At 37.4% G+C, this 21,745-nt stretch overlaps 2 protein-coding genes across 2 annotated transcripts; both read right to left on the bottom strand.

Moving 5' to 3' along the window:
• Positions 1 to 697: 697 nt before the first annotated feature.
• LOC131937181 (nuclear envelope integral membrane protein 1) lies at positions 698 to 8,776 on the bottom strand. Its single transcript, XM_059294394.1, has 9 exons — positions 8,658 to 8,776; positions 3,489 to 3,622; positions 2,780 to 2,990; positions 2,583 to 2,655; positions 2,291 to 2,384; positions 1,838 to 1,948; positions 1,499 to 1,734; positions 1,103 to 1,264; positions 698 to 827 (listed from the first exon to the last, which is right to left on the bottom strand). Exons 1-9 carry the CDS (start codon positions 8,761 to 8,763, stop codon positions 698 to 700), a joined length of 1,257 nt encoding a protein of 418 aa, XP_059150377.1. The 5' UTR covers positions 8,764 to 8,776.
• A 2,601-nt stretch (positions 8,777 to 11,377) lies between these two features.
• Positions 11,378 to 20,942, bottom strand: LOC131937179 (uncharacterized). The gene is made up of 4 exons (XM_059294391.1): positions 20,569 to 20,942; positions 19,336 to 19,510; positions 13,245 to 13,390; positions 11,378 to 12,652 (listed from the first exon to the last, which is right to left on the bottom strand). The coding sequence occupies exons 2-4, from the start codon at positions 19,394 to 19,396 to the stop codon at positions 12,407 to 12,409; spliced, it is 453 nt and encodes a 150-aa protein (XP_059150374.1). The 5' UTR covers positions 19,397 to 19,510; positions 20,569 to 20,942; the 3' UTR covers positions 11,378 to 12,406.
• Between the last annotated feature and the right edge of the window lie 803 nt (positions 20,943 to 21,745).

Here is a 21,745-nt window from a genome sequence, read left to right on the forward strand (position 1 = left end):
GCATTCACTACAACCATACTGGAAATCAAATATCCTAATAAAATGTAGTAAACAGAATTTTTTAATATAAATAATGGAGTGTGGCAAACAAATAAAGTTGATTTAACAACCTGATTAACAAAACAAATATATACAAATTCTTTTTAAGAGCTTAAAAATGCATCAAAGTATGTACAAAAATAGGAGTACAACATCTTTAAAGTAATAAAAATTTGATTTATGACCAGAGGTGTGAGTAGTTTAACTGATTGTTATATACTGTGTAATATAACTGTAACTAAGAGAAAACTTATGGTTTTAAATTAGATAACACTCGTATGTGGTGAAGGGGATATGCTCAGAAACAAACCATAACATTGTCTCAAAACATGTAAGCAGCTATAACTAATTATATCATCTATACCTGATGTCATATTCGCTGCTGTCATTTATACCTAATGTCATCTATGCTGCTGTCATTTACACCTAAAGTCATCTGTGCTGTCATCTATACCTAGTGTTGTCTTTGCTGCTGTCATCTATACCTAATGTCATCATCACTGCTGTCATCTATAACTGTCATCATTGCTGGTGTCATCTATACCTAATGTCATGGTCATTGGTGTCATCTATACCTAATGTCATCATTGCTGGTGTCATCTATACCTAGTGTCATCATCGGTGCTGTCATCTATATCTAATTTCATCTTTGCTGGTGTTATCTATACCTAGTGTCATCGTCGCTACTGTCATCCTCCATCCTGAGGGGATTGACCTCTGCCGTGTAGTCATGCTCTCTGTACTCTTCGTCTGTCACATGTGAGCCTCCATCAATGAAGCTAGCAAACCTGTGGGTGAGTACGTACATAATTTTTATCTGGCTACAAGACTTTTGTTGATACAAGATGAACATACAAAATATTTAAAATTAATTAGTTGAGGGGAAATAGGGAGGGTGCAAAAACAATAAATGTGATAGATCAACAATGTGAACTATTGAAAGTCAATCAATAATAATCTCTGACAATGTAAAATAGCATTCAGTCACTAAGATTTCACAGCCCATGTAGGTCTAGATGTTTTGATGATTATGATTCAAGTAGTGGTTAAAACCAAATCTCACTTATTTGGTGAGGTAAGTCTGCTCATAGTTTTCCAGGCATCACAGTTAGGACTCCTGCAGTATTCCTTCAACTGGTCTAAGGCTTTTTTTGTTTCAACTTCAGCTTCTAGATAGTATTCTTCTTCTGTTAGGAGCCGAACCTTTGGTGGGAAGTACCTAAATCTACAAGTATAAGCAAATTGAGATCTCCGTTATACAAAGATTTACATTACTTGACAGAATGACATTAAAATAGATTAGAATAATTAAGCTTAGTTTTTTAAAACCATTTCGATTTGCCTAATTTTAAGAAATTAGCCTAATTTTAAGATTTGCCTAATTTTAAGAAATAATAAAAACAGTTTAAAACAATTAATGTAAGTAATGGCTTATTAAAATTATTTTTCAAAAACAAACCTTAGCTTATTCAGCCTAGATGCAAATCCCATGGGCAAGAAATAAACACACAGAGACACAGCAATCAAGGCAATGGACATCTCCGCTATCTGCGAGCTTTGGTACACCAAGACCAGCCCAAGAGCCTGAAGTGACCAGCGCACCAGGTCCATTGTTCTTGAGTTGGTCGCAGGCCCATAACGATACACAAAAGCAAAGCTGAGTACCCCAGCTACTAACACATAACCAATGACGTACTGTAAAGATAAACATTGCATTGTCAGTTACAAACAGAAACTAAATTCTAGACCATAATTTACACTTTAAAAATAAAATAAACATGTTGGTGGAGTAGCCTACCTGCCAATGATTAAGCAAGATGTCATTCAGATACACAGAGACTAATCGCCAGAGGTACAAGGATGTGGATGTACTGATCAAAGCTATAGTATAGCCCAGTGTTTTAAGTTTCTGAAATCAATGTCAACCATAAAATACACACAGAAAAGGCCAAATGTCTGAGGACATTATTTTATTGAAATGGTTAGGTAAGACTTGCTAGGAAGGTGGAAAAACTAGTTGTAGCTCAACTCACAGATTAAGAAGGTATTAGCTATGCTGTGTTATAGGGTGGGTGTAACATTATTTTCTCTTATATATGCCTAACCAAAATAATGTATGTATACAAATATTGAAATAATAATGTCTTAAATAGTAAATATGTTATTTTACATCCCAAAAAAGAAACAAAGCCAAATTTAAAATCAGACCATGTTTAAGTTTACATAAGGTAGAAGTTTAAGTAAAGTTTACCTGGGGTAGAAATCTGCTTAAAATGAACACAGCAATGATGACTGAACCCAAAATTCCTATTGTGACTCCTGTGCTGTAGTATAATAGGGCATGCCTGAAAATATTCAAAACAATTTTAGGCATATCAAGCTTGTTATATCTCTTTTATCAAATAATATTGCTTTCATTTACCTAAGCATATGTAATGTTGAAAATTGAAACAAATGGTATGAAACTCATCACCCACCCATAAACTACAACATAAGTATCTAAATTAGCATTAAGGTTAAAGTTTAAATTAAACATGACTTACTGACTCCAAGATGAGGCAAAGAAGAATAAAAGAAGACCAACTATTAGGTATACTAAAAACCTAATTTCTGGATCTGTAAAACAAAAAATAAAAGTTTTACAGCAACTCAAACCATTGAAATATATAGCTCTTTTGGACTATAATGTACATTTTCTGATGTAATAGTATAATATAATAAGGTAGACAACAATTCTTACTGTTTATAGTGAAATTTACAGTGTAGTTTTTCACTGAGGAGATGCCTATACACGAAGAGTTGAATGGGTCAAATGAATACTGGTCAACTATCAGACTAAAGCCAGTCCATTTGAGAAAACCAACTGCCCTTGACCTATCGACAATTTCACTCACATTCTGGCCATAGAACACCTCAATTTCCTGCTCAGGGTCAGGTAAGTTGATTGTTATCTGAAAAATCAATTTTCATTTATGTAAGCCTTGGACCTACAACATATCTGTTGAAACAAACACTAGATAATAAAAAATTAAAAATCAGAATGAAAAAGTTCAGCTCAACAACTGATCTGGGGAAGCAGAAAATTAACCCTCCCAGACCCAAAAAACAAAAAAACACAAAAGGAGTAGGCCATGACCCCCTTGTCAACTACAAACTGACACTTCACAATAAACCTATCTGTAATAAGCTTAGGACAAGACTACTCGAGGGCTACAGTAATGGATCAGGGTAGGTTTAAATTAGGGTTAGGAAATAAATTACAGTTATTTCGTACTCAGCATTCCCATGTATGACATTGGCAATCAAGAGAGGGGGTAATTGACTGGAGTCCTAGTCCCAATTATTTGGCATTAATACTTTAACAGTGTAGAAATTCAGACACCATTTATAACCATAACTACAACCCGCAGAAAAAAAAAGTGCTTAAAAAAACCCTCATCTCTACTGACCTTGGGATTGAGCCACAACTTGAACAAAGTTTTTCTCTGTCCATGGTAACACAGAATACAGAGTTTTCTTAAACCTCCTTCTAGTGCTGAAACAAGTATCTCCTGAGGGGCTGCCTCTAATGTTAAAGATACACCTGAAAAGTTAAGTTTGTAGGAGTTTAAATTATGTCAAGTCACTTGGTAGCAAACTACTAATAATTAGTCTTACATTAATCGAAATAATAATACAAAAACTAAAAAGCACCACTTTAATAGATGTAGGTATAATAAAAAATATCCCTATAGGCCTATTGCTTCCTATTTGAGAAAAAAATATCATATTTAATTTTAATAAGTTAAATAAGAGTAGGCCTAATATTATAATAACTAGGCCTAACAGTAAACATATGCTTAGGTCTAGGTGTTGGGAAGTAAGCAATTATACGTTCTCCCACCTAACCAAGTTATTTTAGGGATAAAGAAATAATAAGCCTGATTCTAGCCAGAATAAAATACTTAAAAAAAACTTTTAAAAAAACCACGTTTTTCTTGTGGACTAAAAAGTAGAAAATAACTATTTACATACATTTGATGACAAAAAACGTGGGTACGTTCACCATCAAATTTCCCGACCCATCTGCCTGACCCACGTTTTTTGTCATCAAATGTATGTAAATAGTTATTTTCTACTTTTTAGTCCACAAGAAAAACGTGGTTTTTTAAAAAGTTTTTTTTAAGTATTTTATTTTCTCCTTTTTAGTCCGTTGCTACACATGAAAAACGTGGTTTTTAAAAATTTTTTTATATAGTTTATTTTCTACTTTATCTAATGACTTGATTAAGTATGACTTGACTAAGTGTTTATAAATACACGGACCAAATATCTTGAGCAACCAGGATTCGAACCTGGGTTGTCGCGGCCACAACGCGAAGTACTAACCACTATACGATCACGGCCAGCGCGCTCACATCGATTGGGGCCGAAGTAACTGTGTCAATAGGCCTCCAGTCTTGTCGGTATCTTTAGAAATCATGTCCTCAATTTTATGGTCCTTAGGGTGTAATTAAATTAAGCTAATTACGGTCTCTAATTGCTAGTTTTTATGATTGCATCTGAAATTGTTAGGCGAAAGTAGCCTGCATGCCAAATTTCAGATCTATAGAGCAATCAGAAGTGGGCTAATTTTCGATGTCAATTTTAACAACAAACACACGCGAAGCTGAGTTAATAAAAACGTGTTAAAAAGGGGCGCATGTACATAGCTGACAATTGAATTAGGCTACCTGGTTCTTGTCATCTACATGTTCACTGTTTTGTTTAGGCCTATGTATGTTGAGCATGATGTTTTGTCTTAATGAGACAACAAAAAATACTTAAATAGGCCTAGTAGTTTTAAATAGGCTATTAAAATAGACTTTTTAAAAATATTTTATACTTAGATGTAACTTATAGACTAGAACTAGAAGTTGGCTAGAACTCTTTGCTAGCCTAACTACTAAAAATAACTAGATCTAGATTCCAGATCTAGAATGCAGTCTATTATATTATTTAGCTTAATTAGTACAATAGTTAGGGCCTACTTAATTTATTTAGCTTAGCACTTTTTTATAATTAGACTCAGTTTATTATTAAATCTAGTACTAGTAGTTCTAGATTTGGTAAAATCACGATATAGCGTCGATTATTATTCCGGGACTGTAAAGCAGTAAAAAAACCAGTAAAACCATGGCATAGTCTGTCGAGCGGTTCAGGAAACCACCGGAAATACTGTAGGCCTAAACCATCATTTATTTGTCGCCATATTATTTTTAGTATACAATGTTTAAAAATGTGCAAGGATTGATTTTAGTTGCATTTTAAATACTGTTTTGCTAATTATTTTGTATTTCTAATTATTTTAAGTGTATGTGCTAATTATTGCTGCTACTAAACATTGTTCTAGTTCTTCTTACTACTTTAACTTTAGTAAATCTAATCGTCTTATTTTACTAACAGAACTAGAGCTAGGTTTTTAGCGCAATTTCCATACTGGACAATTGCGATTATCAACTCGTCATTTCTGGATGTGTGTCCGCAGCTTTAAGTCGTATCTCCTCCTCAACGAAGCAATATCGAGGACTAGTTCCAAAAGCAAATATGTTAAGCAGGTTCCGAAGATGATTGTGGGCCAAAAAAATTCCCCGAATTCCTTCCTGGATTTCCCGGAAAAGCCAAAAAACCTCGAAATTTCTGTTATTTCTGGATGTGTGTCCGCAGCTTTAAGTCGTATCTAAGTCGTATCTCCTCCTCAACGAAGCAATATCGAGGACTAGTTCCAAAGCAAATATGTTAAGCAAGTTCCGAGGATGATTGTGGGCCAAAAAAATTCCCGGAATTCCTTCCTGGATTTCCAGGAAAAGCCAAAAAAAACATTTTAAAAATGCAGTTTTTGGCCCATATCTCGGCAACCAGACCACTTAGCGACTTGAAACATTTACCAATCGATTCCTGCCATAATTTAGAACAATATTGCTGAAGAAAGTTTTCAAAAATATCCTTTCGTTCGGTCACAAAAATTTTTTAAAAATTACATTATACAAAATACACTACAGTACTATATAGCAATATAGAGAGTGCGACAACTAAATACCCCCTACACGTCCGCAAATTTTTTAAAATCTCGTTAATAAATATTTTTTCTATTTTGTTTTGAATTATTAAAACTACTTGTGTTGCATTATTTATTTGCTGAATATATGATTTATCTCGATTTAAAATTGTTATGGATAACATAAGGAAATTGCGCTTAAATTGTCACTAGACTTTTTATTAACTTGTTTTCTGTGTTTCTTAAAAAAAACATTAATTACTACACTCGACTTTATTAATAATATTTTAATTTACTAGGCCTAATTCTTGCTATATTTTTGTCAATTAAACATTAAATTAAGTTAAAACATTAATTTAATGCACTTGACTCTATTTTTATTTCAACGGTCAAATTTTATAAACTACGAGCCGATCCGCTGCGTATCATACGCCGCCATTTAGTTGTTTTTTTCTACTTTTCAGTAATTTATAATTTGTGAATTCGACAGTACCAATGCTGCCACTGAAAATATTTGCTTAAAAAAACCCCCCTCCCCCCCCCCCCCCCACGTGAAAGCAGCCTCCTCTGAGTTACCTCCTCTAAGTTTAAAATCGTTTCAAACTAAATTATCTGCCCCTAATAGCCGTCACCAAACCCGTCTCTATGATTGTAAAATGTAAACAGCGTGAACCACAGCTCACCAGACCATGTGAGGGGGTGGGGGTGGTAGCGATAGAGAGGAAGAGAGGGGACTGTAAGGCGCTCTTGCAGCTTGTTTACTCCTAGAGTAAAGTTCCACGCGCGGTTAAAACACCGGTGCGGCCATCGCCTGTTTATCGCTTCGTACAATATTTGTTTTGATGTTTTATACGAAACTACCGATATCTGCTGTAAACCTGTCCATTTCTAAATATATCCAGGTCAAATTCTTTTGTTTTTCTCCTTCTGGAAGTCGAGTTTTTAAATTTTAAAGTTTCGAGGTATGACGTCGTAGGCGATTATAGTTCCCCGTATGAAAAACACTAGGTCCCGGATGAGATGAATAAACCAACCAAAACAAAGCTTTTTATAACTAGGTTAACTATAAATAGCTTCTACAATATGTGCGGGACACTGTACATACGATAGATAAGGCTAATAAAGCAACCTGATAGGTGAATAGGGGTGGCCGCAGCTTGGGTGTCGATTTGGGTGGTTTCACCGCGCTGCGTAACCAACGACTTGAGCTAGACTAGCCTAGTTCTAGATGCTCTACATTTCAAGCTAAGCCTAGAATCTGTATAATTTCTATTTTTTTCTGCTGTTTTAAATTATTTCGATCATCTACTTCTTCTAAATCTAGTTTGTGTCTCTACATACAAGCATATCTAAGCAAATGTTACATTATGTCTTTTCAGTGGTTGTTACGTCCCTTTGTTATGATTATTATAGTTGCGTCCCTTGAGTCATCACTGGGTCAACTTTTGGTAAAATCACGATATAGCGTCGGTTATTATTCCGGAACTGTTCAGCAGTAAAAAACAGTAAAACCATGGCGTAGTCTGTCGAGCCGTTCCGGAAACCACCGGAAATACTGTAAACCATCATTTATTTGCCGCCATATTATTTTTAGTACATAATGTTTAAAAATGTGCAAGGATTGATTTTTAGTTGCATTTTAAATACTGTCTTGCTAATTATTTTGTATTTCTAATTATTTTAAGTGTATGTGCTAATTATTGCTGCTACTAAACATTATTCTAGTTATTCTTACTACTTTTAACTTTAGTTAATCTAGCCTAATCGTCTTATTTACTAACAGAACTAGAGCTGGTTGTCGCAAATCTTCTGCAGGTTTTTTCTGTTTCTTAAAAAAAACATTAATTACTACACTCGACTTTATTAATAATATTTAGATTTACTAATTGTTGCTAATTTTTGTCAGTTTAATATTAAATTAAGTTAAAACATTAATTTAATGCACTTGACTTTATTTTTCTTTCACCGCTCAAATAAAGTATGGCTTACAGTAACGAATGTTACCGAAACTCAACAAACATTACCCAATAATTTCCGACGCTATATCGTGATTTTACCCAACTTTTAATGTCGTTAATTAATTTAATTAGGCCTAACATGTTTTTAATTTGGTTTTGAAATCTATTAATTAATAATACAATCAACAACACGTTTAAAAGTGTAAAATATTTATTTTATTTATTAAACTAGGATTAAAACGTATAAAACACGATCGTTACGCAAGCCGGTTCAGATGGCCGCAGGAAAAAAAAAGAGGGGAAAAAAATATCGCAAGTAGCACGTCATTAAAACATGAATATCTCAAATTCAATGCGTAGGAATATAAAATGATTGATACATTACATATTAAGAGTAGAAAGGCAGAGGAATAATATAGTACTTTGGGTTTGTTTCTGTGTTAAACGGTTACAAAATAGCGCCCGATGAAAGTCGATGAAAGTCGGGAGTTCGCTATGTGTCATGTGTGACCGGTTGTGGAACTTCACTCTAGCTAGATCTAGATCTAGATTTAGTTAGTTCAGTAGCAGCTAGTGTAGCTCTAGATCTATAAAGAGATGTAATAAATGTAGGCTTATTCCAAATTAAAGTTTGTATAACTTACATGATGGCGATACACAATTACTATGCAGTGAGTCCACCTTAGCAAAAATAAACACAAAAGTAAATATTAACGCAAAATCAAAACGCTTGAAATCTGAGCGTAACATCTTTGAATATTCAAAGGGGAACTACTCTATTAATTTTAACCTGTTTTACAAGAATTTGTGCAGTAGGCTAGCTTTTTTCTTTCGCATATTATTATTAATTATTGTACAATAAAAGCACACGGTGTTTCCCCTCTTTTTGCGTAAAAAGAAACTTAATTTTGGCCACACAAGAATAATATAAAACTATATGTTGTCACAAGCTCCCCCGTCCGTAATAAACGTAATACCAAATAGAAAATTAACATAGAATCTATTTCAAACTATTCTACACATTAAAAAAAGGCCGATTCTAGTCGGAATAAGATACGCATGCGATACGCATGCGCAATGGAGAGAAACTACGACTTAGCGGCGATGTTTTCGATGGTACTGCGCATGCGTGTGTTTACAACCGCAGAACCCTAATACCAACCCTAATCCTATCCTTAACCCTATCCCTAATCCTATCCCTAACCCTAACCCTAACCCTAGCCCTAATCCTATCCCTTACCCTAGCCCTAATCCTATCCCTAACCCTATCCCTAATCCTACCCCTAACCCTCATTCTAGCCCTAACCCTAGCCATAGGTCACTGCGCATGCGCAGAACTATCTTTTGCCGAAAAATCTTATTCCGAGTAGACACTTCGTTAAAAAAAAGCTTTTAGCCTTCAGGTCTTCTTTCCTTTATAGGCAGATATATTATAATAAAGTCATTATTATAATAATTGTTATGCTAAAAATTTATAATTTGATATTTAGTTTTTCAACCCCCCCCCCCCCCCCCCCAATTTTTTTTACCTTTAATGTTTTTTCTGATCAGTACAATGTTTGTCTTTGTCACTCTTTGAGAGTTGCAATGGGTGTGTCCCCCCCCCCCCCCCAAACCGCCTCCTTAATAAAAAAAATTATGAAACAAAAATGAATTTGAAAATAATTGTGGAATAACAAGTTTATTTTGAATCACAACTTTACAAAAAAACATAGACCTGAAATAAATGCAATGTTAACTTGTTTCTGATGCAACACCTTCATTGTCTGCTTAAATTATGCTAAATTATGTTAAATTAATCTACACTTGTTTTTAATATACATTTGTAAAACACATAAGTAGTATATTAATCCTATTAGTTTAAACAAATAAACACAGCAATTAAATAATCAATCTGTTAATTTATGGCTAAATTTCTTTAAAGAAATTTTTATTTGAATATTTTAAAATGTTAGCAATTCATCAGTAAAGTAAATAATCTAATAGAAATGAGAATGAAGTTTTCTAAAAAAATTAACTTTCATTGTTTTTTCTTAAATCACTAATTTTTATTAAATTTGAGCAATCTTGACTACACTTAGAATCTAGAATCTAGTAATTGTTTTGAAAATTTAATAATTTATTACAATCCTTTAAAAAAAAGATAAAGCAGATGTACTAAACTGCACTTTAACATTTAATAACTTTTGTACCATCTCACCTTGGGTATGACATAATAGTTACAGATGGTTATCACAACAGTTATGACAAACTCACACGCATGTTTTTAAACAACAATTTTAATCACAATTTTGTTTCATTTTAAAAACAAAGCAGATTGAGGTAAATTATATAATTAAAGACAGTATAGAAGTTTTAGTTATAACCACATGTTTTATCAGATTTTTATTTACAGCTTTATTATAAGGTTGTGGAATTTAACTCAGTTTTTCCACTGTCTGCCAATCAAGCCACAGTTGAGCTTAATGCAGGCAGAGGCGTAGCGACCCTTCCCGGCGCCCGGGGACATACTTTCAATTTGGCGCCCCCCTCGGGAGGAAATTTTCGATTTGCACCCCCCCCTCGAACTTTTCATTTGCACCCCCCCCCCCCTCAAACTTTCGATTTGCACCCCCCCCCCTCGAACTTTTCATTTGCACCCCCCCCTCAAACTTTCGATTTGCACCCCCCCCTCGAACTTTTCATTTGCACCCCCCCCCCCTCAAACTTTCAATTTGGCGCCCCCCTAAGGTCGGCGCCCGGGGACATATGTCCCCCCCCGCCCCCCCCCTCGCTACGCCTCTGAATGCAGGGATTAACCAACACAAAATAAAACCACTTCCAATATTAAATTAAATTATTTCATTAGCCAGATAAGCACAAGTAATTAATAATATAAAAAATCCTAAAATACTAGCAGACATTTTTAAAAGTTTACAAAGATTGAAATGGGAGAATATTAGCTGCATTTAATAAAAATAAAACACATCAGCTGAGTATTAAAAAAAAACTTAAAATCTGTTAAAGCAGAAAATGCTGGAAAAAGATATCTCAGTTCATCAAGCTCAATTTGTGGGAATAAAGCTAGAACATGTTTTCTTATCAAGCAAATCTAGTTAAACCAGGATGTCTAATTATTAGATAGAAAAGTATAAAAAATGTGTAAATCATAAATATACTGTGCAAATCTGATTTTTTTAATCTGCACATATTATAAAATGCAAAAGAGGTGGGGCAGGTGGTATATCATTCTGTTATATTGTGTTTTATAAAGTGGTGTGGTGGTATATCATTTTTATATTGTGTTATATAAAGTGGATGGTGTATATCATTCTGTATAATTGTGATATATGAAACGGTGTGATATATGTTATATATGCTTGGAAATCCAGTTTTAGCTAAATAATGTTCTCTATCAGTTTTAACACTAATTTCTAAATACACACTATTTAATATTTTAAAATTAAATAGTCATTTCTAAAAAATAAACAAAAAGGAAAAAAAAAGCGAAACCAACTGAACTGGATATAGATCATTCTATAATAATCAATACTGTGTGGTATACTAAAAACACTTTAAAAAGTGAAAAGCTTCAAATAAAAATTACATATCTGATTTATATATATCTTCTACACAAAATTATGATTGGGCAAAGCTTACCAACTTTACCCACATAACAACATAATTGTTTAGACATCATACAAATGTAGACATACAAATTTAATAGCACTTTGCTCCATTGTCAATTAAAAATTATGATTTTAATTTCTTTTTGTCCATTTGCTTGAATGGAAAATGGAATTGACAGTACAAGATGACCCTATGCCATATGATTTTACCATTGATTTTCACTCCATGAATAGACCTATCTTTTTTTCTCAATCACAATAAGAACGACTTTTTGTTTGAAGGCATAGACATTGTTTTCTAAAATGTAAATATTTAAAAATTGTAAATTGTTTCTTTAACAATAACTCAATAACACAAATTGAAATATGAGTTTTAGAAAAAATATCACTTATATTCAAATCACTCTGGTGTCAACTGTTTATGAAGTAGTAGATAAATTAAGACCTAAACCATAATGTTCACGCTTGGGAGTATTAGCTAACTTGCCTTCACCAAGTAAAAAATGTCAACAAATCAGCACTAAAAACAATAGTTTATAAATTGTTAGCTATCACTATAGTCCTTGTTACTTAAATCAAGCAGTTAATTTTAATGATATAATTATCGGTATAAAAATTATTAATGTATCAATTAATGAATATTAATATATGGGTAATAATTGTATTTTATCATTATGATTTATGGAAGTTACAATACAATTGTCAGTTGAATTAATGTATCATTAATGAATATTACGTCATGTAAAAATGTGTATTTTATCATTCTGGAAGTTTAAAGTTTTGTATCAGTCTCGTTGTAGCCAGTACTTGAGAAGCATCCAGCTGACTAAAGCAGAAGAAAGAAGCAGAGGTAAATGGTGGTAAATGTTTCTGTAGACCGCGGGGGTGGAGTGTGCAAACAGGCACCGGTTGTAGAGATAGCCCACGGCAGCTCGGCAGACGTGAACCGGCTCGCAGCAGTCTGAGTCTTTGATACAAATCTTCCAGAAGGGAGAGCAGCAGTTGAAGTGGCTGCCACACACGAGCGTATCCTGGGGAAACAAATTTGTGTCAGTTAAAATATGAGCACTGAGGTTAGTGTGTGAAAACTGTTCTGGAGTTTGATTTAATTGCTTCAGTTATTCGCAACACAAATCATAGCGAAGGAACATGAAAATGTACATTAATAAGTATTAATATAAGCAACAATTTAAGAAAAATATTTAAAAAGGCCTGTTATCATTTATTGACATGTATTGAACAATGTAGATATATTTTTATTCGTTTTAGTAATAGGGCTGGTAAGTAGGTCACCAACCAGCTCTATGTCTCATGTAAGTTTTATTGAGCCGTATAACTGGTTGGTGACCTACTTACCAGCCCTATTACTATTGTATTGTTATAAATAGAAAAATACGTTTTCGTATTTTACATACAATACGTTAATGACACTACAATATTTTACACAACCGCCTAAAAGTAGGCTGCTATACCTGCCAACGGTAATAAAAAAACACATCTCACACCTTCTCTCTCTCTGAGCTCTGTTACCTAACAATGGTAATCGAACACATCCCCCTAGTGTACTCTACCTGACAATGGTAATCGAACATATCTTCCCCCCTCCCCTGTATTGTACTTTACCTGACAATGGTAATCGAAAACACATCTCTCCCCGAGGGTACTGTGGCGACACCTAGCGTTGGTACCCTCGTGAGCCAGAAAGCACGACTTGCTACAGCACTCGCTGTCATCGTTGCAGCCTTCGTTAGACCACGAGCAGGTGGACGCTGTGGACGAGGGGACACTCATTAGTTCTCTAATTACAAAAAAAAAATGGCCGATTAAAGAAACCTATATAAAACTGATGGAAAGATCCAAAACGTTTTTCTACAAAATTGTGACATCTATATATATATATAATTCTCTTCATGGGGACCATGCGTGACACCACGTAAACGCACGCCGTTACTCCCCCACTCTCTGGGCATATAGCCACCACCCCACCCACAATTCTGGTGAGCTAAGGTTCACCCCGAATGTTTACCATCGTAGAGCCGGGTTGAAATAGTAACGGCTATTAGGGGCAGATAATTTAGCTTTTAAACTATTTGAAACTAAGTAGAGGTAAGACGTTCTGCTTGATCTTTTCATTGTCGTCCGTAAACTGTCGTCACGGACGGTTGCTTTCGCGGTGGCGGAGGTTAGGATTGGGTAGTGTCGAATAAACTAACTATGAAGTACTGAAAAGTAGAGAATAAAACGACTAAATAGCGGAGTATGAAACGTATGAAAGCCTCGTGTTCGGAACCCGAATAAATCTCAAGCTTTTTTTTTAAAAATAAATTCTGTTCACAAAATACAGACAGGCCTAGATATTTCGAGTGGGTGATAGATAGGCTACAGTTAACGTCCCTTTTATTGTCAAAAAGCCAGGTGCTTGATGTATATTAATTGTCATATGCTAGGTGTTTGATGTGTGTTAATTGTCACAATGTTAGGTGTTTGATGTGTGTTTGATGTGTGTTAAGTGTCACAATCTGTCACATTGTTATGTGTTTGATGTGTGTTTGATGTGTGTTAATTGTCATAATAATAGGTGTTTGATGTGTGTTAATGGTCACAATGTTAGGTGTTTGATGTGTGTTAATTGTTAAAAACCCGAGGAGTTTAATGTACCCTGAACAGAGTGGGGCAGTGTAGACAGGAGTGTGGACAGGAGTGTGGACAGAGTGGGGCAGTGTAGACAGGAGTGTGGACAGAGTGGGGCAGTGTAGACAGGAGTGTGGACAGGAGTGTGGACAGAGTGGGGCAGTGTGGACAGGAGTGTGGACAGCAGTGCGGACAGAGTGGGGCAGTGTGGACAAGAGTGTGGACAGCAGTGGGGCAGTGTGGACAGAGTGGGGCAGTGTGGACAGGAGTGTGGACAGAGTGGGGCAGTGTGGACAGGAGTGTGGACAGGAGTGTGGACAGAGTGGGGCAGTGTGGACAGGAGTGTGGACAGAGTGGGGCAGTGTAAACAGAGTGGGGCAGTGTTACCGGCTAGCTACCATTGAACAGTGAGTGCTGGTGTGATTACCGAGCTTGCCTCGTGTTATGTGTCACGTGACGGTGAGTCGATTGACCTCGGGCAAACATTGCGTGTTGTGTGTGAGTCGATTGACCTCGGACAAACATTGCGTGTTGTGTGTGAGTCGATTGACCTCGGGCAAACATTGCGTGTTGTGTGTGAGTCGATTGACCTCCTCTTCGGGCAAACATTGCGTGTTGTGTGTGAGTCGATTGACCTCCTCCTCGGGCAAACATTGCGTGTTGTGTGTGAGTCGATTGACCTCGGGCAAACATTGCGTGTTGTGTGTGAGTTGATTGACCTCGGGCAAACATTGCGTGTTGTGTGTGAGTCGATTGACCTTCTCCTCGGGCAAACATTGCGTGTTGTGTGTGAGTCGATTGACCTCGGGCAAACATTGCGTGTTGTGTGTGAGTCGATTGACCTCGGGCAAACAATGCGTGTTGTGTGTGAGTCGATTGACCTCCTCCTCGGGCAAACATTGCGTGTTGTGTGTGAGTCGATTGATCTCGGGCAAACATTGCGTGTTGTGTGTGAGTCGATTGACCTCGGGCAAACATTGCGTGTTGTGTGTGAGTCGATTGACCTCGGGCAAACATTGCGTGTTGTATGTGAGTCGATTGACCTCCTCCTCGGGCAAACATTGCGTGTTGTGTGTGAGTCGATTGACCTCCTCCTCGGGCAAACATTGCGTGTTGTGTGTGAGTTGATTGACCTCGGGCAAACATTGCGTGTTGTGTGTGAGTCGATTGACCTTCTCCTCGGGCAAACATTGCGTGTTGTGTGTGAGTCGATTGACCTTCTCCTCGGGCAAACATTGCGTGTTGTGTGTGAGTCGATTGACCTTCTCCTCGGGCAAACATTGCGTGTTGTGTGTGAGTCGATTGACCTCGGGCAAACATTGCGTGTTGTGTGTGAGTCGGTGTGATGTGGGAGGTGGGCGGACACCTAAAGGGGGGGGGGGGCAGCAAAACATGGGGTGGGTGGGGGTGAGGACAGCTGCTAAACATGGGGTTTGTGGGGATGAGGACAGCAGCTAAACATGGGGTGGATGGGGGTGAGGACAGCAGCTGAACAGGGGGTGGGTGGGGGTGAGGACAGCATCTAAATAATTAGAGGGGTGCGGCGAGCAGCTAAATCAATTTGCTTACAATGTCTGCTCAACTTCATATCGATTTCACACGATAAAAAAAGAGAGAGAAAAATTCATTGGGATTTTGGTACAAACAAAAAAGGAGCAAAATTCATTTGAAGTTAGGCGATGAAAAACGAGAAAAACTGCATTAAAATTTTAGGATAACTAAAAGCCCTACAAAATTCGTATGGAATATTAACACAACTACGAGAAAACTTTCATCTTGAATTTAGGAAACACTATTTTTGGGGATGTAGAATAAAGAAAAAGGAGAAAAAGTTCATTAAGAATTTAGAACAAAGAAAAACGTGTCTGAAATGTATTAACAATCGTATACCGTCTACTTAACATTGAATAACATCGGTTCTTTGCCAATAGAATGACACTGTCTAGAGAAAGTATTGGGAACTGTTTAACACTGGTCGATGGCTGTCAGAACGTATACAACTGTAGAGTAACATGTTCTGCTGTAGGACCTACAATATTAATTTCTTTAAGCAGACCAGTCATGTAAGCCTGTATCTATGGAGCCAATCAATTGCAATACTTCACACGTTCGCTGCGACGTGGATAGGTACGCCGAAACATCAAATGGACTAATCATACCTGGTAAATTAAGTCAGTGTTAATTATGATCCCTACGTCATTTTTTGGAAAACTTTTCTACAATTTAAAACAAATCTTTTGTGTCACACGATCCACAGTTTGAGATCTGCCAACCTACCCCCCTCCACACATACACACTATGGTTACTACAGTCTGCCAACTTATGACAATCCCCCCCCCCTCACACCCCTTTCCCCCACCGCCTCTCACCTAGCATCGATCGCCCATACGGCAGGTGGACATTGAGTTTGATTTTCGTATTGATCTAGGTGTTGTAAACCTAGAGCCTCGTACTTGCGCATATAGTAAACCTTATAGCCTCGTGTTGAATCATCACAGTAACCCTTATAGCCTCGTATTCATCTTATTAAACCCTATAGCCTCGTATTCATCATAGTAAACCCTAGAGCCTGGAAATGAGTACGTGCTGTTTTCTTGATTAGAGTGTATTGAAACCATATCATTATTACATCTCAATGTCTCGAGTTGGAATCCCTGGTTTATGTCAATAGAACGGCTCTGAGTCCACTCAGCTTTAATGGGTACCCGACTCTCGTTAGGGAAAGTAAAGATTGCTAGGTACAGTTCTGACCACGCTTTACATTCAAATGCCGAGGTCACTGAAACAGGTATACTCTATCTCACCTGCCCAATGGACCGTCAGGTTCGAAAAGGTACTTGTTTTTATATAACAAATATCATTGAAACATACTACAATCGGGTATAGAGAAGAAAGGTTTGTCAATTTAAGAAGGAATTATAATTGTTACTGCAGCAAAACGATACCAACGATAGAACGATACCAAAACAGCACGTCACACTAAAATAGACAACTAGAACTATCCCAAAACAGCACACTACACCTAAAATCAACAACTAGAACTATCCCAAAACAGCCCGTTACACCTAAAATTGACAACTAGAACGATCCCAAAACAGCAGTCGGCGTCTCTGGTAGAATCAACGAACCGTCACTTACTTTACCAAATCACCACTTCCACCATGTCGATCGTCTGAACTCAGCTGTCCATGTTGTGTTTATACCACGAGATCAACAGAGTTTCTTCTAGGTATCTCCCCCCCCCTCCCTCCGCGAAGAAAGTCTACCCCCCCCCCCCCCCCGACTGAAATGGAATTTATATAGAAAATGAAAATATTTACTTTTACCATTGTCCGACCACCCACCCCCACCCCCGAACAGTTCAAGTGCCCCCCCCCCCCCCCCCCCCCGGAGAAAAAAGACTGGAAGAAATACTGGTGATCAGCGGACCAACAAACGCCATAGACTAGCAGAAAACTCTCCAGTCTCCAATCAATTATTAAACTCTGTACAGCCGAGGGCCGAAAAGAAATTGTCAAGTTCTCTGACAAGTCTAGAACGTGGAGCTTGACATGGCCGGGTCAATAACTGTATTGTTGAGATATACCAAGGCGTGAAGGGGCGGTATACATGGTCCAAGCTATAAGCGGGTTAAGGCTAGTCAGAACACCCTCGTCACCATCACCACATACTCAGAACACCCTCGCCACTACTCAGAACCCCATCGTCACAAACTCAGAACACCATCACCGCTTAGTCAAAACACCATCACCACATAGTCAGAACACCCTCGCCATATAGTCAGAACACCATCGTCACATAATCAGAACACCATCACCACATAGTCAGAACACCATCGCCATATAGTCAGAACACCATCGCCACATATTCAGAACACCATCGTCACATAGTCAGAACACCCTCGCCATATAGTCAGAACACCCTCGCCATATAGTCAGAACACCATCGCCATATAGTCAGAACACCATTGCCAAATAGTCGGAACACCCTCGCCATATAGTCAGAACACCATCGCCACATAGTCGGAACAGCCTCGCCACATAGAACAGAGAGAACGTTATGTGCTGATGAAGGTAGAGGTGAAGTTCCTTTTCGAACCTGACATTCCATTAAGCAGGTGAAGAATAATTCACATCTTTCTGTGACTGTCCCTAACGTGAGCCTGGTACCCATCAATGCTGGGTGGATTCAGACAACGCTCTGCTGACTTCAACCTGGATTCGAACTCGAGACTATCAGGTTAGCTATAGTATGCTCTACTATTTGACCACGCCGTCTCCTGCTTATGAAGACCTTGGGTTGAAACATCGGATTTATTTTTCTTAGATTTAAACGATGCCATATGATTGACAATGCATGTGTTATATTGTTGCTCCCGATGTACACTATAACGGACAAAAGGAAGTTCAAACCATAAACATTTAAGTTTCACTTATAAGAAATATACCAATACCTTTTGTTTTTGTTAATTGAATTTAAATTGAACGATTAGCTTATTCTTTTGATTGGTAAACCGTGATTAAAGGGATTAAGTCGCTAATCTGTGCTAAGCCCATTCGTTCACAAACGTAACTATAGCATGGCATAACAACAGCTGTTGGCAAAAGATTTGTAATAAACAATGATTCATGTTTAACCCCCCCCCCCCCCCCTTATAATGAATTAGGAGCATCAAATTACTTTTGTAAAAGTAAAATACACATACGTTTTAAAACAAGTCAATAAAAGGACACATTTTTAACTGCAGGTCTATAACACATACGTAGAAACATATATATTCACAAAACACAAATGTAAACACACACAGCTTGATATAAGCCATTATACAGTAGGTGTGAGGGGGGGGGTTGTCGAAATGAAAGTAAGCTGAGAAATAACACAGGCATTTATGCGATTAAAAAACAGGCAACGTAGGAAATTACGTAATCGGATTTTGTAAACCAGTGGTCGCTGGCTTACGTTGAAAAATGTAAATAAAGCCATAGTGTCAATAAAGTCGAAGTGTAAATAAAGCTTAAACAGGAAGTACAGGAAAGATGTGTGGTTAGTGTGTGTATGGGGAGAAAGAGAAGAAAGTACTCACCATTAGTTAGACGGGTGTAACACAGCCACACCAGCATCAAGACAATATACCACACCGCCATCTTAGCCACAGACTGAACCTTACTCACTCTAGTTCAGCAGATGAATAATTGGCCCAGCAATTAACGCGGGATCGTGCATATTTATCTGGCCAGCAAAGATCACAGGCCGGCACTCTGGGGGTGAAAGGTCACTAGATTACTGACATACATACATATTACATGTATACATAAGCGGTAGTTAATACAGGGATCTGTAGGCGGTAGTTGATGGGCCCGTTGGTGGTCGTTGACACTACAACAACTGTGGACCATAACTATACCACATAACCACATACAACTGTGTACCAAAACACCACTTCCCACTGTAAACCACAACACAACATAGAACTGTATACCACATCACCACATACAACTGTATACCACAACATATTACACAACCGTATACCACATCACCACACACCACTGTAAACCACAACACAACATACAACTGTATACCACATTACCACATACAACTGTATACCACAACGCATTACACAACTTTGTACCAAAACACCACACACCACTGTAAACCACAACACCACATACAACGGCATAATACAACAATACACACAGCTATACCACATCACCACATACAACTGTATACAACAACATACTACACAAATATACACCACGAATCCAATTATAACTGTATACCACATCACCACATACAACTGTATACAACAACATACTACACAAATATACACCACGAATCCAATTATAACTGTATACCACATCACCACATACAACTGTATACAACAACATACTACACAAATATACACCACGAATCCAATTATAACTGTATACCACATCACCACACAAAACTGCACCACAACACTGTAAAAACACAACAACACAAGCTCTAGCCTGCAACATACTCCAATGAAAACAATAAAGATTAAGTTAAGATTTAGCTGTTATGTGACTGCTGGACTTGGAGTTCAACAATAACATACTAGCAACATATGTTAAAAAACATACTACCTCCATATGATAATACATATACCCCGCAAGTCAGCAATAACATAATACTTCGTATGTTTATACTACAATATCTAAACTAGTATCTTAAAACATCAACGTTAAAATAAATAATATACTATTTATATATTAGACCTATTATACAGGCCTATTTATACAAGCATTTAAAATATTATTAATGAACTAGATCTAAATATAAATGAACTGTAACTTACTGAATAAAAATGCTGGTAGGTTTACTGAAAGCTATCAAGACAAAACATCGTTTAAGGCGTTTCAGCCTGTTGCTAATCTGTAGGTACCCTGTGTACTTATCCCAGGCACTGTAGGTACCCTGTGTACTTATCCCAGGCTCTGTAGGTACTCTGTGTACTTATCCCAGGCACTGTAGGTACCCTGTGTACTTATCCCAGGCACTGTAGGTACCCTGTGTACTTATCCCAGGTTCTGTAGGCACCCTGTGTACTCATCCAGCCTATGTGACAGAAACAGCCTAGAGGGCGACACACTGCCAACGGCGTGTACTCGCCTAACGATCAAAAGAACAGAATCGAACGCTCACCATGGCCGTGGTTATGGCGGGCAGCACGCCACAGCTGGGCACGGAGTGAGCTGCTCACGCGAGAGACAACACGAGCCGAGGGTTCTGGGAGGGCTCGGCGGGGGGGGGGGGGGCTGGACACAGTTATCGATTTCTGAATGCCGTTGGATGCTTGTTATCTACGGCGGTGTTAGTCATGCAATAGTGGACAGGCAACGGTATAATAGACAACCTGTGGTATTATGGACAACCTGCCGTATAATAGACAACCTGCGGTATAACTGACAACCTGTGGTGTAATGGACAACCTGCGGTATAATGGACAATCTGCGGTGTAATTGACAACCTGCCGTATAATGGACAACCTGCGGTGGATCAATAAAAATTCCTTTCCATACCCTTAGTTGTATTTCTAACATTAACCCTAATCCTAACTTTAACCCTATCCATGTCACTATCTCTAAGTCCATCCCTATCCCTATCCTTAGAATTTCCTTTCCCTATCCCAATCCCTATTCCTATCTTGTACACTAACTAGGGGCAACGGATTAATTGAGTATGTTCACTACATTTTTTGGATGAAGGAATTGTCGGATGATACAATTAACAAACTGGGTCAAGTGGTTCATTATCTAATTGTCATGTGGACTATTATGTACCCGTTACACGTAAATTATAGATCTATATATATTTCTAAAGTTAAACTTGATTGAAAAATATTGTATTAAATAGTTAGTGGTCAAAATGCTATGTGCCTTACTACACGTTGAACGATATTAGTGACAAAGAAATAACTAAATAGCTAAAAATCCGACACATTTAAAATAACATAGACTACCAATACCTAATAG

This window comes from Physella acuta, unplaced genomic scaffold (assembly GCF_028476545.2).
Source record: "Physella acuta isolate Inbredline_101_S28 unplaced genomic scaffold, ASM2847654v3 ptg000202l, whole genome shotgun sequence".
Lineage (NCBI taxonomy): Eukaryota > Metazoa > Mollusca > Gastropoda > Physidae > Physella > Physella acuta.

Bases quoted from the DNA above. Each gene is read 5' to 3' on its own strand.
- LOC131937181 (XM_059294394.1), bottom strand. From the start codon at position 8,763: ATGTTACGCTCAGATTTCAAGCGTTTTGATTTTGCGTTAATATTTACT. The intron at 2,656-2,779 runs GTAAGAATTGTT...TTTGTTTTACAG, and splicing joins TGTAAATTTCACTATAAACA to ATCCAGAAATTAGGTTTTTA. The intron at 1,265-1,498 runs GTTTGTTTTTGA...TTATACTTGTAG, and splicing joins TCTAGGCTGAATAAGCTAAG to ATTTAGGTACTTCCCACCAA.
- LOC131937179 (XM_059294391.1), bottom strand. From the start codon at position 19,396: ATGGCGGTGTGGTATATTGTCTTGATGCTGGTGTGGCTGTGTTACACC. The intron at 13,391-19,335 runs GTGAGTACTTTC...CCTCGTCCACAG, and splicing joins TTACACCCGTCTAACTAATG to CGTCCACCTGCTCGTGGTCT. The intron at 12,653-13,244 runs GTAAAGTACAAT...TTGTTTCCCCAG, and splicing joins TTTTCGATTACCATTGTCAG to GATACGCTCGTGTGTGGCAG.